This window comes from Bos taurus, chromosome 1, assembly GCF_002263795.3.
Source record: "Bos taurus isolate L1 Dominette 01449 registration number 42190680 breed Hereford chromosome 1, ARS-UCD2.0, whole genome shotgun sequence".
Lineage (NCBI taxonomy): Eukaryota > Metazoa > Chordata > Mammalia > Artiodactyla > Bovidae > Bos > Bos taurus.
In genome coordinates, this window is record NC_037328.1 from 6,542,244 (window position 1) to 6,559,275 (window position 17,032).

The 17,032-nt window shown below is 38.6% G+C and overlaps 1 protein-coding gene across 12 annotated transcripts in view; it reads left to right on the plus strand.

The window, feature by feature from the left end:
* Window positions 1-17,032, plus strand: part of GRIK1 (glutamate ionotropic receptor kainate type subunit 1) — a 466,650-nt gene that overhangs the window by 431,094 nt on the left and 18,524 nt on the right. For all 12 annotated transcript variants that reach the window (XM_059885294.1, XM_059885300.1, XM_059885297.1 and 9 more), the window contains 2 exon segments: window positions 8,895-9,120; window positions 16,432-16,682. In XM_059885294.1, the coding sequence (XP_059741277.1) occupies window positions 8,895-9,120; window positions 16,432-16,682 (477 nt within the window).

Sequence of the window (17,032 nt, forward strand, 5' to 3'; positions counted from 1 at the left end):
TCGAGAGAGAATACTAATCGATAATATGATATTAATTATATTGGTTTCTCAATATAATTCTCGATATAATATATAATATATATTTCTTAAAATAATATATATTTCTCAATATAATTAATATGATATTAATTATATTGTTGAATTGCTTGGTCCTTTCAATTGTTTCAAAATCCTGAATGATAGACTTTCCTGCCTTCCCCACTGTCTGAGGCCAACCCAGCATCTTAGGAGGTACAAAGAGTGGTCAGTTCAAGATCTATGGACATAACTTGAGACCAGATTTCCTAAGGCCATCTCCTCTCTTATACACAATGTTGAGAGCAGTGGCACCCAAAGACAACTTCTCCTTTTATGTTAGAGCACTAAGGTCCTAATCTTCTCCATGTCTCGTAAAAAGTAGGACGTGTGAAAAATTACTTTCTCTCCTTGTAATTATTAATTCCATTAGTTACCTTTGGACAAATGGAATAGCCCAAACTTTGGTCTACATTGACAGTTTAGCAACTCATATCTTTCTCCTAGATGAAGAAATGATTCTCATGTTAAAAGTTGAAGAATCATTTAAGGCCTAAAACAAGGGTTTTTATCAATGCCTCTTGCAAACTATCATCCAAGAATACTGATTTGGGTTCATTGTTCAGAGATTAGGGATCCCAGACAGTCTTTTCAGGAGGTATAACTAGTATAAAATTAAAACTTAGAGGAAAGCTTTGTTCTAGAGCCAGATAGCCTGGGTTCAAATTCTGATATTACTGCTTACTAGCTGTATGCGTGCATACGTGCCCAGTGGCTTCAGTCATGTCCAAATCTTTGTGACCCTATGGATTGTAGCCCGCCAGGCTCCTCTGACCATGGGATTCTCCAGACAGTACTAGCATGTGTTGCCATGCCCTCCTCTAGGGAATCTTCCTGACCCAGGAATAGAACCTGCGTCTCCTGCATTGCAGGCAGATTCTTTACTACTCGGTCACTGCTGAGTCACCGGGGAAGCCCTATTAGCTATATAGACCTTGGTAAGTTATTAAATCCTCTGTACCTTGAAATGTTATTTTAAGAAATACATAACTTAATAGAGGTAGTGTGCTTGTAATACTAATTGGCAAATTATAAACATGAAAACTGTTAAATAAAAAAAAAGAAAAATGCTAAAAATTATTATAATTATCACTTACAACATCATCACCATTAGCATCCAATACTTATTCCTAGCTATTAGTCCTACTTTTTCAACTTTCTGAATTAAAAAAAAAAAAAAAACAACTCTCTTGTTTGGTCTTTGCTCAGATTCCTAACCGTCAGCAATCCCTAGGCAGTGTGACTTCTGGTACTGGACAGAAAAATTCCAGAGAGTGCCAGTGCCCAAATCTCAAAGACTTTCAGAGGCCAAGTCAGATGAAAAACTTAGTCCTTGGAAGCTTTGCTGAGCACATACAGGCATTTGCAGAAGAACCACTTCCAGATGGTAGATAAGCAGCAGATGGTGAGGCTGCCCTTAGAATTCAGCTGAGAAGAAGAATGAGGCAGTTCAACTCAATTCAGTTCAATTTAGATATTTTTCCAGGATCTCCACTTTGACCAGTACTTGAAGTTGGTACTGTAAGAGATAGGAAAGGGAGGATATAAAATTTTGCTCAAGGCTTAAAGACCTGAATAGCAATAAAGAGACAAGATGGACACAGACCTGTTAAATACAATATAGCATGTGATTAGGTAGCATGCCTTATGCAGACAGGAAGTGGTGTGAACATAGGAAAAGTCCTTGTGAACCCAGAATAGAAAATACTCATGTGAAAAATGACTCTCAGTTGAAGCTAGCCTTGTAAAAATCATCTCAGACCCAAGTCAGAGGATTACATAGATTAGATCGTGGTTCAGTCTAAAATGACTTGAATAAAATAGATTTTTTAAAAATCGTAACAGGTTTGTCATTGCTGGCTTTCATGGTCTGGGGACTTTGGACCTGCTGTGGGAATAAGGGAGTCTCTAACCTTTATAATCTCCTTCCAGAGAGTAGCTAGGTGCTTTCATTAACTCAAAAGATATTTCAAGAAAGTTACTGCACCAGTGCCTCTGAAGCAATGAGGCATTATGGGCAGACGGGTTTCAGACAGAAATAGTCATGTAACACGAAGCACAAAATGAAAGACATTTCACAAACTTGTCTGCAGAGGAAGGAACTCTTCACATAGGAGCTATTAGCTCTTGTTTGAAAGGTCCAGCCAATCCTGCCATCAATGTTCAAACTGCCAAGTACCTATAGTTTAAAAATGTATTGCTTAGGAAGAAATCCATGAGGTCAATTAAAGTTAACCTGTTTCAGTGCCTGATACATTGCCTGTAAGGGACCAATCTTTAATTCTGGACAGGAGAAAAACATGAAAAATGTTTTAGCAAAGGTGTTTAAATCCCACTGAGGGAAATTGTTAAAGGGAACACATGAATTTTTAAAAACCTAGGAGATTCTGCAAATGTCATAACTTTCTGTCAATTCAAGGTAAGAGCATAATCAACTGGAATGATCATATTATATATTAATACATTTGAAAGATAGAGGCCCCTCGCTATAGTATAAATGCTTTCATCTGAGAATGCTTTCTTCAAAATGACTTTTGTAAATTAAATCACATTTTTAAAAATCCAGGATAACTTATTATTTAGTGAAATAATATATCTAATCATGTGTTAAGCTTCCCTAGTGGCTCAGACGGTAAAGAATCTGCCTGCAATGCGAGAGACCAAAGTTCAATCCCTGGGTCCGGAAGGTCCCCTGGAGAAGGGAAAGGTTGCCCACTCCAGTATTCTTGCCTGGAGAATTCCATGGAAAAAGGAGCCTAGTGGACTACAGTCCATGGGGTCCCAAAGAGGTGGAGGTGACTGAGAAATTTTCACTTCGCTTCAATCGTGTGTTAAGGGAAATGATCGCTTTTAAGGCAACTGTTCACCTCTGATGTATCTGTTTTACAAGTTTGGATGCCTGCGTGGCTAATTTCTGTGTCTTTGATTGATTTTTAAGGTTTTTTAATTTTTTAAATTTTATTATTTATTTGCGGTTGCACTGGGTCTTTGTTGCTGCGTGGGTTTCCCCTAGTTGCAGTGAGCGGAGACTACTCCCCACCTGTGGTGCATGGGCTTCTCATTGCTTCTCATGGTGCGAGTGGCTTCTCCTGTTGCAGAGCACTGGCTCTAGAGAACAGGCTCGGTGGTTGTGCCGCGTAGGCTTAGCTGCTCTACAGAATGTGGGATTCTCCTGGACCAGAGATCGAACCTGTGTCCCTTCACTGGGGAGTGGATTCTTTTCCACTGTACCACCAGGGAAGTCCCATTTCTTTTTTTTTAATCAATGTCTATCTAAAATAAAAGTAAGTTGGAGATGACATTTTGAAATGTAATTGTCTTTGGTATTTTATTTGTTCTATAAGTACGTATTTACCATATTTATAAGACCATTTGTTTACAAGATAACAAAAATCAAATATCAATAATCAATCCTTAGTGTATTTGTGTGGGGTCATGGATATATGTAAAAATAAGTGTATAAATAGGTGTATGTATGTTTATATATATATATATAAATCTTTATTATGTTGGCCTGAAGTAGAATTGCAGTTACTCATTCTACTGAATAATGGGATTACACATCTTTACTGTAGAAGTCCTATAACCTGGTTGAAGAAATAATGTGATAATGTGTATTTCAGTAAAAATAAAATATTAGAGGGCTAGGTCTATAAAATGCACATACTATCAGTCTAGGATTGTATTACACTCCACAATTCACACATATTTTACCTGTTATTATAGTAAAAACGCTGCAACTGAAACCAATGAAACTATATGAAATAGAAAATGCTGTTAAAAGAAAAAATATAAACAATACCTACATTTCTTTTCAGGTTACAACTGTTGCAGTTCCCAAAACACTAATTTTCTGTTGTTGTTGTCTAAACAAATATAAGCTGTCTAAATTCACGTAAATTGTTTCCATGAATTGTGTGATGGCTACAAGAATTGCAGCAGCGCTAGTTATAATAGAAAGATGCCACAGCTTTTTACTGCAATTATTTTTTTTAGAAAATGTGTTAATGCTGTTAAAATGTCAGCCAAGTCATAATTTTGATGGTCTGTGTGTTAAAACAAATGGTTGATTCCCTACTAGTTAAGAACACATACCCTAGAGCCAGATTGCTAGGGCCGGGTCCTAGTTTCTCGTTTCTGTATGTGGCATTCTGTTTCCTCATCTGTAAAGGAGAAATAATAATGCTATCTTTCTCATATGAACACTGTGACGATTAAATGGATTAATAATGCAAAGTGCTTGAATCATTGTGGGCACACGGTAAACACTGCATGTGCTGGTTATTATTACTATTTTCAATAAGCAGTTTTTAAGTGTACAGAGACCAATTGTAAAATCATTTCCCATTGAGTGTTTAACTTGCAAGAATTATGAGAGGAAAAAGAGAAATAAACAAGTCATCAAATGGTGATATATTTATACTCCCTTATAACAAATTTTAGATGAAAAAAACACTTATTCTTTGCCAACAGCCTTTCAGCAGCATCAGAATAGCCATATAATCAGGTTTAACTAGACAAAATAAATGTATTTAAACCTTGATTTAACCCCTGTAAGATTAAAAAAAAAAAAAAACTAAAGAATTTCAGATTTGATAAATGAGAACTTTTCAGTTTTAGTGATTTTTGATAAGCTCAGAGTACTTTACAAATCTAATTAACCTTTGACATATTCAGTGAAATAAAATGCAATCACTATTTCTTCTTTTTAAACATATATTATTTAGAGCAATTTAGCAGGCTGAGACTGTAGAAGATTTAGCAGTGCAGAAACATCCAAACTGTTATTCAAACAATTTGCTTGGTCTTTTAATATTTATGACAATGTTCCATAAAGCATGATTTTTAAGAATTATTAAGATTTGTGTCTTAAAAAGTACCTATTAAAAAAATAAACTTAATTTAATTACTCTTAAAATAGTACTTTCTGACCAAACAAAATAAATATTGCAAAACATAGTATAACAGAGGATGGAATTCAAAAATAAGGGGGAAAAAGACCTTCACTGTGTATTGGCTCTTTAATCAACATGACACCTGGGTGTCACTTCACTGTTGTTGAAGTCAGGACCTGCGTAAGTAATGTGAAAAGGCTGTTCTGAAGAGTAGAACCTAGGAGTTGAAGGATCCTTAAGTGAAACTTGTCCAACAGCGAAATTCTCCTTGTAAGTTCCCAGTGGTAGAAAATGCACTATATCCTAAGGTGCTCAAGCCATCTGCAGATAGTTTTAACTGCTAAAAAGGTTATTTCTTAGCCACATTCTGGGTCTTTCTATCTAAGGTCCCCAGTTTTTCAAATGTAGAATAGAAGGCACTCCCACAACTTTCTAAAAGAGGAAAGAAAACTTTAAATGAAATCAGAAGGGTGCTATTCTCTGACCGATTATATTTTCCACTATTAGGCTAGAGTAAACATAGCAGGAGGGGACCAGAGAAATTTAGAATGCTCCCTATATGCCTTCTACTTGACCAAGTCCTCCACCAAGTAACCATTTTCTTACCAAGGAAAATTTCTTCCCTCAGTGAGTCACACTCCATGCCAGCTAGATTTCCCTTCTAGCACCTCAGGGAACTCAAGCCAAGATCAACCTTCTACTCCAAAAAGGAAGATGTAAATATGACCATGACCTTAAGGGTCATGATTCATGACCCTGAATTAATTAATGACCTTCAGCTATATATGTTGTTATTGTTCCATTAGTAGGTTGTGTTCAACTCTTTGTGACCCCATGGAGTATAGCCCTTTAGACTCCTCTGCCCATGGGATTTCCTAGGCAAGACTACTGGAGTGGATTGCCATTTCCTTCTCCAGGGCATCTTCCCAACCTAGGGATCCAACTCATGTCTCCTGCATTGGCAGGTGGATTCTTTACCACTGAGCCACCAGGGAAGTCCCATCAGCTCTACAGAGCCATGCTAATCAAAGTATGATATGACATGTGTTGATTCAGGGAACATTGTGTTACCAACCTGCAATAAGATTAAAAAATAAAATGAGAATAAGAGTTTAGAAGTGCTGTAGCTCGATTAATGGATACTTCTTGAATGTAGACCACTTTGAAGTCTGTCAAAATTTAATCTGGTGAGCCACACCTGGTATGAGTGATATGAATCCCTACCTACCATAACACAGTAGGACCCCAGATAGGTCTGCCTGGGAATGAAAGCATAGACAGTCCTTCACTGCAGATGATTTGAGAACCACACTTGATTGGGATCAATAACAAGTGTATAGGTTTTCAGGTGAATCCTCTCATCTTTTTCCATGTCCTTCAGTACATAAATTCCAAGAAGGATTCCTCCCCAGGTGGTCTATTTCTCATGAATGAATTGATCTTTTACTTCGTCTTGTCCTCAGCTTCCATGCATGCAAGCTAAGTCGCTTCAGTCACGTCTGACTCTGCAGCTCTATGGACTGTAGCCCTTCAGGCTCCTCTTTCCATGGGATTCTCCAGGCAAGAATATTGGAGTGGGTTGCCATGCCCTTCTCCAGGGGATATTCTCGACCTAGGGATCAAATCTAAGTCTCTTAGGTCTCCTGCATTGTTAGGAAGGTTCTTTACCACTTAGCTCCACCTGGAAAGCCTTCTAGCTTCCATAGACCACACACAAAAAAATCCAATTTTCTACCTATTTACAGTATTTATCTTTAATAAAATTTAAATATAATGGAAAAATAGATGTTTCATGGATTTTTTATATGGAGCTAACTCCTAGTTTGCATTAACATGATACCAAATCACAAATAACCTCAGGGCATAATTCGAGTTCATGAATATATGCTATAGTGTCACAGGTAGATCATAAGGTGAAAATCATTCTCAGAAGAATTTAGCAAGATTGACATTCACCTACCCAAAATAAGCATGGAAAGACCATGCTTATTGGTCATTAATTACATTAATTATATTAATAGCTGAAAGTCATTAATTAATTGATTAGACTGCAGGGGATTGAACTCTGGGGCTTCTCTGGTGGCTCAGATGGTAAAGAATCCGCTTGCAATGCAGAGACTCAGGTTCGGTCCCTGGGTCAGGAAGATCCCCTGGTGAAAGGAATGGCAACACACTCCAGTATTCTTGCCTGGAGAATCCCATGGACAGAGGAGCCTGGTGATCTATAGCCCACAAGACCAAGGAATTGGCCGTAACTGAGTGACTAATCTAACACTGAGGTCCAGTGTTACCTATGGTACATATTAACCAGTTTTGTGACTTTCATGAAGTCTCCAAACCTTCTGTACCAAAATTTCCTCCTCTGTGAAAACAGGAGTTTGAATGGACCAGTTTCTAAAGTCTCTTGACAACTTTAAAATTTCATAATTCTAAAAAAAAAAATTTCCCTTAAGGAAGTTTCGTGATGGAGGAATAATTTTCCCAGCAGTATATTCACTGCCAAAAGACAGACTGACCTCTTTGCACTTGCACAAGTAGCTCTTTATTATAAATTTTGCATTATCAGACTCTTCTAGGCTAAAATTACCCAACAAATTAGGCATTGACCCCAACCTCAAAAAAACACTTTTTCATGGTTACATGAACCCCAACTTTCAGATATCTCTGAGAGTGAGGAATAATTCACACAGGCCTGATCATGACAAAATGGTTTCCATAACACACCAGTATCTAGAAGGTACTGTTTATTGAATTGCTATTTGTCTCAGGAGACTTTTCTCAAGGGGCTCTTCAAATGTTTAACAACCCAAAATAAAGCCATCTGGCCTCCCTCAACTCATAAAGCTGACAGCATTAACCCAGGTCTTAAATAGATTTAGGAATTGAGTATGCCCCCAGGAACACTTGAACACGAGTAACCACGCTAGCGTTGAATTCACAGGTATTTCATTCTTTGCTTACGACCACAAATCATGTTTTAAATCATCTTACACCCCTGAGATGGTAAGATGATAAGCCCTGTGCCTACCAAGGAAGCTCTCGTGTGTGTGTGTGTGTGTGTGTGTGTGAGTGTGTGTGTGTACCATATACAATGTGTGAGCTAGAGATAGCTCGAAATTATCAGTAATTCCCCTAGTGTCTTTCATCTTTCAAATTAATAGAGGGAAGTGCTGATGCAAATGAAGACAAATACAGAAAAAAAAATTGAAACAATATGGAAATTACAAAACAAAATGTAAACAAAATCATGCAACACTTTCAAAGGAAAATTTAGTCCTCATTATCTAAACCACAATTGGAATTTAAAACTAAGTATATACAAAAAAGGCATATAAGAAGACAATAAGAAGAGTTTTCTGATCTGAATTTCAGTTTGAAAGAGCATTTGCTCTAATTTTTCTAGAGAAGATAAGAATAATCAGCAGTTCTTTCATAAATAAAGCAGAGAAACTCTGGGATGTATCCCAAGGCTGTCCCTGCAAAGAAATGTTACATACCAGAACAGTAAAACAATGCCTACTGAAGTTAAGTAGTTGAAGGCAATGGAATTAATGAATAGAGTCCTGGGGTGATCTAGTCACCCCTTGGCCCATGGGGCCTTGAGGTCGTCTTCTTAAGTGGCCAGAGTTCACTGGGCAAATGCTGTCATTGATACCAATGTTGTCTCTTCCATTCTGAAATCAGCAAAAGGCAATGTCTTACATCTATGGGGCAGGATCTCTTTTTTTCTCCATAGCTGCCTCAGCGCCCCCAAGGGTTTTTCCTTGACAACTACCAAACTAAAGTCCCAGGATCATCAATATTAGTTTCCTACCTAAAGAGAAAGAATCCTCCCTACACAGTTTGAATCCCTGGGCTTTTGAATAGCTTCAGGGCCTATTTTCTCAGCACTCTCTGCTGGCGGGTGTGTTTGTTTCCCTGCAGAAATCGAAGATATCCACCTATGAGAAGATGTGGGCTTTCATGAGTAGCAGGCAGCAGACTGCCCTGGTCAAAAACAGTGATGAGGGGATCCATCGAGTGCTCACCACTGACTATGCCCTGCTGATGGAGTCCACCAGCATCGAGTATGTGACGCAGAGAAACTGCAACCTCACCCAGATCGGGGGCCTCATTGACTCCAAAGGTTATGGAGTGGGAACGCCTATTGGTAAGAAAGGCAAGGCAGTATCCAAGATGGCGAATGTTAATTACAAAGTATAGAAGGGAATGGACTTAAACATATCTATCCCACATTCTGAGAAAGTCTACAGTGCCTTCCATGGACTAATTAAAAGGGAAATGCCCATACAGATCATAGACACGTTCGAATTAAAGAGTCCAAGATCTTCAATCTAATAAACTTTCAACTCATTATTTCTTTCAAGTTCTGCCACTGCATATATGTTTGAGGTCATAGATTTTATTATTTTACCCCAAATATTGTTTAACAATATCTTCCAAATTAACACTCCTCACATTATGTTCTCCAATACATGCCTATATAGTCTTTCTATAGTAAATTTTACTAGAACACAGCAAAATTAACTAAGCATATTAGATGACAAAATTAAAGAGCTAGTGTTCCATGTAAGTAGAAAACAAAACTGTATCTATCAAAAGGAAAAAGGAAAAGATTAAATTATAATTTGCTCAGACAATATGCCGGATTCAGTCATTAATAACTATCTAAAATCTCCAAACAGTCCTTGTTATTCAGTCGCTAAGTTGTGTCCAACTCTTTGCCACCCCATGGACTGGAGCATGCCAGGCTCCCCTGTCTTTCCCTGTCTCCCAGAGTTTGCTCAAACTCATGTCTATGAGTTTGTCCATGAGTCGGTGAGACCATCCAACCATTTCATCCTCTGTTGCCCCTTTCTCCTTCTGCCCTCAATCTTTCCCAGCATTCAGATCTTTTCCAGTGAATCATTTCTTCATATCAGATAGCCAGAGTACTGAAGCTTCAGATTCAGCATCAGTCCTTCCAATGAATATTCAGGGTTGATTTCCTTTAGGACTGACTGGTTGGATCTCCTTGCTGTCCAAGGGACTCTCAAGAGTCTTCACCAGCACCACAGTTCAAAAGCATCATTTCTTCAGTGCTCAGCCTTCTTCATGGTCCAACTCTCACATTCATAGATTACTACTGGAAAAACCACAGCTCTGACTATGTGGACTTTTTTTGGCGAAGTGATATCCCTGTTTTTAAGATGCTCTCTAGGTTTGTCATAGCTTTCGTTCCAAGAAGCAAATGTCTTTTAAATTTTCTGGCTGCAATCACCATCCACAGTGATTTTGGAGCCCAAGAAAATAAAATCTGTCACTGTTTCCACTTTTTCCCCATCTATTTGCCAAATAGTCCTGCCCTTGATTTTGTACCACTTCACAGTCTAAGGTTATTATTACCTTGTAGGCATACAGACCCACACAGCTAGGTCTTCTTGCATGTCTGAGATCCAGAACTATATTCTGTATTCAAGGGCCAATGACTTCCCTATCGAAAACTCCATTTCCCTCACTACAGAAACTGAATTGTGTAAGGTTCTGGTATGGTGGCAATCTGTTCTGCTCACATGAGTCAGCAGCAATTTTCTGATAAGCATTCCAAAGAGGAGGAATTAGAGGCCATCTTAGACCACTGGGTTAGTCCCATAGGAAATCATAAGTTACAGTTACATCAGATAATTAAAGACCCAAGGTTGATTATTATTTTTCTCTTTCGAAAAGGATTCTGTGGTTCCCTCAACACTATACAGGGATCAGAAACTCAGGTGCTTACAGAGATCAAGCAGACATAATTGAATAAAGCTTTGTGTGAAGAAGCAATAGGGAACGGTAGCAACCATGAAGAATTAGAGACTACATGACTCATAAAGGGGTCAGCTGCCTTTCAGGTCAGTTGGTTGTGGGAATTCAGGCACAACATTGTTAAATCTTCTATTTCTCATGAAAAGAACACAAACAAACAGATTTTAGGTGAACTTTCCTGCAATTAGGTGAACTTTAAAGCATTTAGGCAATGCTTTAAATTGGCAGCAAATTTATTTTTTCAAAAAGATTAAGTAGCCTGTATTCAATTTTTGATCTATACTAACTTGATTAACCAGATAAAGGTCTTCACCTTTTACTGTCAATACATAACCAATTTGATTCCATGCAATACATCTGGTGCTAGAAATACATGCAGTAAAGACATTAACTATATTATTATTGTTGTTATGTATGTCCTTTAAATAAATCAGCAGAATGACTGAGATAGGGAACATGTGACTACCTTATTGCCCCTTTATTTATAATAACTTTTCCTGATGAAAATACCAATATTCAAGTGAAGTGAACACTTTTTCCCAAGTGGTTACCTCTCCTTAAACTGTGCTCTTCAGGGGACTCAGTGGGATAGTCAGACATTAACTAAAAGGATACTATGCTTCTTTTTGATTTGAAAAGCGATATCTCATCTCTCTAACTAAGCCTTGTCACCTCATTTTAGATAATGGGGTGGAAGAAGCTAGATGTTATTATATATATAATATATATATTATATTCCATCACTGCAGGAGACCTGTGTTCGATCCCTGGGTCAGGAAGATCCCAAAGGAGGGAGCGGCTTACCCACCTCAGTATTCTTGTCTGGAGAATTCCATGGACAGAGGAGCCTGGCAGGCTACATTCCATGGGGTCACAAAGAGTTGGACAGGACTGAGCACACAGGGATCAAACCCATGTCCCCTGCATGGGAAGGTGGATTCTTACCCACTGACCACCAGGGAATCCAATGTAGCATTTTGAAAATGACCATGCCTCCATGTGAAGGAGGCTGACCCTGTGATAATTATCACTGTATTTTATATAATATGATATAAAGAGATTTAAATGTTCCGATTTAGTCTAACTTTTGCCAACATCATGCAGTGTCGGACATACAGATTCCAAAATTGAAGAGTTTTTCCCCCTCCCTACATGAAAAAAAAATACACACCAGGAATTTTTCATAGTGGTTATAAACCTGTCATGCTTTTAAAACAAAAACAATGAGGGAATAATTGGAACAGATGGCAGACCTCAGAGAGAATGTATCCATTGGGAATACAGCTGTTGGATAAATTTGTGAGATGTTCTTCTATGATGAATTGACTCTTTAAGAAAGATCAGTTTGCTATTCAGGAAGATTCATGTGTGTACATATATATTTTTTTCAAGTGACTTGTCATAAATCACTTCCAATGTCATTCAGTCCATGTAAGCAACAACAACTGAAGCTAAAATATATTCAAATATAAAAAATTCCCACATACTTCTGGTCTTGCCCTGGCTGGCTCCCTCAAGGCTCCAAGTTCCTTCTCACAGTCAACGATGGGCAAAATCAGCTCAGTCATGACACAAAATTGAAAACTTTGTTTCTTACAGGCTCTCAGGACAGGGCTCTGGAAACGTTCCTCCTGAGGGATTTAAAATAAAACTTGAAGAGAATGAGAGAAGTTAAGGCTAAAACAGGTTACTAGGAAGCTGGAAATGACCTTCCTTGGAGACCAACTTTAAACAGAGATCCGATCTCATCTGTCTGAGTTGTTTTAGGTACCATGCAGCCTGAAGGCAGAAGGAGAGCATCAGTCAATGTTTACTGAGTGCCCACTGTGTATACTGCCATGATTACTGCTGCAATTGTTACCCTAGGATCATTCTCACATTCTTCAAAGCACCTTTCTGTACATTCAAATAAAGCTCTCATGATTCACTTAATTGCTCACATACTATGAGTATGTTAAATGTGCTAATTTTGACACTAACCATCATTCTGGAGGTGTTTAAACAAGCAGCCAATATCTTAATTTGGATTTTGTGAGTCATTTTCTCACAAGAAATCCACACTCTTAACTGACAAGCCCAGAGAAGGCAATGGCAACCCACTCCAGTATTCTTGCCTGGAAAACCCCATGGGCGGAGGAGCCTGGTGGGCTGCAGTCCATGGGGTCGCTAAGCAACTGAGCAACTTCACTTTCACTTTTCACTTTCATGCATTGGAGAAATGGAGTGGCAACCCACTCCAATGTTCTCGCCTGGAGTATCCCAAGGATGGGGGAGCCTGGTGGGCTGCCGTCTATGGGGTCGCATAGAGTCGGACATGGCTGAAGCAACTTAGCAGCAGCAGCAGCAACTGACAAGCCACAATCTAACTCCAAAACATTTTGATCTTTTTTTAACATTTGCTTAAAACTTTTACTTTCGTATTGGAGTATAGCTGATTAACAATTTGTGATATCTTCAGGTGAACAGTGAAGGGACTCAGCCATACATATATATGCATCCATTCTCCCCCAAACTTCTCTCCCATCCAGACTGCTATATAACATTGAGCAGAGTTCCCTGTGCTATTCAGTAGGTCCTTTTGGTTGTCCATTTTAAATACAGCAGTGTGTACACGACCATCCTAAATTCCCTAACTACTGCTTCCCACCATCCTTCCCCCTTGGCAATCATAAGTTCATTCTCTAAGCCTGTGAGTCTCTTTCTGTTTGTAAGTCAGTTCAATTATATCATTTCTTTTTAGATTATATATATAAAGGATATCATATAATGTTTATCGTTCTCTACATTTTGATTTTCTTTTAAACTTGATTTTGAGGTACTGACAATGACTGTAGGAAGTCTTGGGAGGGATGGGAAAAAAATGATAAATGCCACAATATTAATCTTCTGCCTTTTTAACCATGCCTTAAAACATAAGATACATGTGAGAGAAGGGTAGATAACATGGGGTAGGGTGCTGGAGGGGGAAGCGTGAATGAATACAACACTAAGAAAGAGTCGGGAGAATTGAGTGAAGTTCTTGACTCTGCCAGTAGCTATTATTTTCACCCATATTTTCACATCCTAATTTTCTTCAGTTCTAAAAATAAGTGGATTGGATAATATGGATCCTAAGATCTCTTCTTCCAATCCCAAAGAAATGCAATGCCAAAGAATGTTCAAACTACCACACAATTGCACTCATCTCACGCACTAGCCAAGTAATGCTCAAAATTCTCCAAGGCAGGCTTCAACAGTATGTGAACTAAGAACTTCCAGTTGTTCAAGCTGGATTTAGAAAAGGTAGAGGAATCAGAGATCAAATTGCCAACATCTGTTGAATCATAGATAAAACAAGAGAGTTCCAGAAAAACACCTACTTCTGCTTTATTGACTATGCCAAAGCCTTTGACTGTGTGGATCACAACAAACTGTGAAAAATTCTGAGATGGGAATACCAAACCAACTTACCTACCTCCTGAGAAACCTGTATGCAGGTCAAGAAGCAATAGTTAGAACCGGGCATGGAACAACAGACTGGTTCAAAATTGGGAAAGGAGTATGTCAAGGCTGTATATTGTCACCCTACTCATTGAACTTACATGCAGAGTATATCATGCGAAATGCCAGGCTGGATGAAGCACAAGCTGGAATCAAGATTTCCAGGAGAAATATCAATAACCTCAGATATGCAGATGACACCACCCTTATGGCAGAAAGTGAAGAGGAACTGAAGAGCCTCTTGATGAAGGTGAAGCAGGAGAGTGAAAAAGCTGACTTAAAACTCAACATTCAGGAAACTATGATCATGGCAACTAGTCCCATCATTTCATGGTGAATAGTTGGGGAAACAATGGAAACAGAGACTTTATTTTCTTGGGCTCCAAAATCAGTGCAGATGGTGACTGCAGCCATGAAATTAAGATGCTTGCTCCTTGGAAGAAAAGCTATGACCAACCTAGACAGCATATTAAAAAGCAGAGACATTACTTTGCCAACAAAGGTTCATCTAGTCAAAGCTGTGGTTTTTCTAGTAGTTATGTACGAATGTGAGAATTGGACCATGAAGAAAGCTGAATGCTAAAGAATTGATGCTTTTGAACTGTGGTGTTGGAGACAACTCTTGAGAGACCCTTGGACTGAAAGGAGATCTAACCACTCAATCTTAAAGGAAATCAGTCCTGAATATTCATTGGAAGGACTGATGCTGAAGCTGAAGCTCCAATACTTTGGTCATCTGATGTGAAGAACTGACTCATTGGAAAAGACCCTGATGCTGGGAAAGACTGAAGGCAGGAGGAGAAGGGTAGGAGAAGGGGATGACAGAGGATGACATGGTTGAATGGCATCACCAAGTCGATGGACAATGAGTTTGAGCAAGTTCCAGCTGTTGGTGATAGACAGGGAAGCCTGGTGTGCTGCAGTCCATGGGGCTGCAAAGAGTCGGATACGACTGAGTGACTGAACTGAATTGACTGAAGCTCTCTTCTGGTTCTAAAAGACCACATTTTCTTTTTTTTTTTTTTTTTCATTTTTCTTTTTCCACCAAGAAGAATGTTAAAGTTTACAGAAAGACCTAGAGTGTACTACTTTCTTACTGAGTAGAATAAAAAGCTTACAAAAACTCTTAGCATCCAAGGAGAAATTTAATAAAGAAATTTTACACTCTTTTTTTATCTCTTCCTTTGCTCTGAACATAGGGATCCAGTATTGGGCAAGCTGTAGCTGCAGCAAGATGATGTTGATGCTCTCTACTCATAACAGTTAAAAGTCCAATGGCATTGCTTGAAGATAGAGTATAAATAATATCAGTAAAGTACTTGTAAACTTTCTAAATCTAGCTGTATTTTGTGAGACCTTTGAATTATTCAAAACCTACTTTTAATAGTATCTTAATAAGTGTATTAGTCAGTATGAACTAATTACTCTGCAAGTCTGTAGTGGCCAAGGCAATAAATACTTATTTCTTAACTGTGTTATCATCCCATAGCAGACTGAGAGAGGGATTCTGATTCATTCAGTCATCCTGGGACCCAAACCCTTTCTAACCAGTGGTTCCACTATCCCTAGCATCTTAAAATTGTTTCCTCCTTGCTGAGTATTTGAGGAAAGAGAGGGAGAAAGTAGAGGATCATGTTGGGAGGATTAACGAGACAGGACTGGAAATAGTCATGCAGCACTTTAGCCCCCAATGGCTAGAAATTGGTCAATCACCACAAGGCATTGTAAAGGAGACTAGGAAATGTCTAGCTACTCCCATAGGAAGAAGAAATGGCACAGGTGATCATCTAGTCAGGCTGTCACAATATTAGACATCCAAAAGCCTAGAAAAAATGGGATTGAAATGATGAAATTCTCTAATGTGGATAAAGATTCATAGGAAACTCACGAGAAGCAGCAGGATGTCATGGAATTCCCAGCTCAGCTCTTCCTTTTTTAAAAGGAACAATCTGAGTAATAGCTCATCTCAGCATGTCAGCTTTGTCCTTTCCAATTATTTAGATCCTTCAAAATATAGGATTGAGCTTCCATGCCCTTTGTTGGCCAATTTGTAGGCTGGGGTTTTTCCAATAGCTGTGAGTAGTTAACTCTAAGACACCTGTAATTTACCTGTAAGTAACCTCTAAGACGATAACCCTTCTTTGCATCTTCTTCAACCTTTTGGTAACCAATATCCAAATGTCCTCACTTACAGGCTCTCCTTACCGGGATAAAATTACTATTGCTATTCTTCAATTACAAGAAGAGGGCAAACTGCATATGATGAAAGAAAAATGGTGGCGGGGAAATGGCTGTCCAGAAGAGGACAACAAAGAGGCCAGTGCTCTGGGAGTAGAAAATATTGGGGGCATCTTCATTGTTCTGGCTGCTGGACTGGTCCTTTCTGTATTTGTAGCCATTGGAGAATTTATATACAAATCCCGAAAGAACAACAATATTGAACAGGTGAGTCATCTCTTTCTAAGACGGGTTAGTTTGGGGTTTGTGTTATCTGTCTTAAGTTTAGGGGTATTAAGGATGCTTGCCCTTTTTGTAATAGTCTGTTGAATTAAATGCCAAGAAGAGCCATTTTTGAATTAGAGCAAAGAGCTCTTGAATCCCTGCCAGGTGCTGCTGGCACTGTAGGCCCATCATTTATTAATGAGAAGAAGGAAGCACCTTATACACTAAATCCAATTAGCACTGCTGGAAATGACAGTGCAAAAATTTCAAACGTGGTTAATTTCCTCAACAGTTGTTTGCTCTTAAGATAGAAACCCTAGATAGAGCAAGGAAGAAATAAATCCAAAATTAGA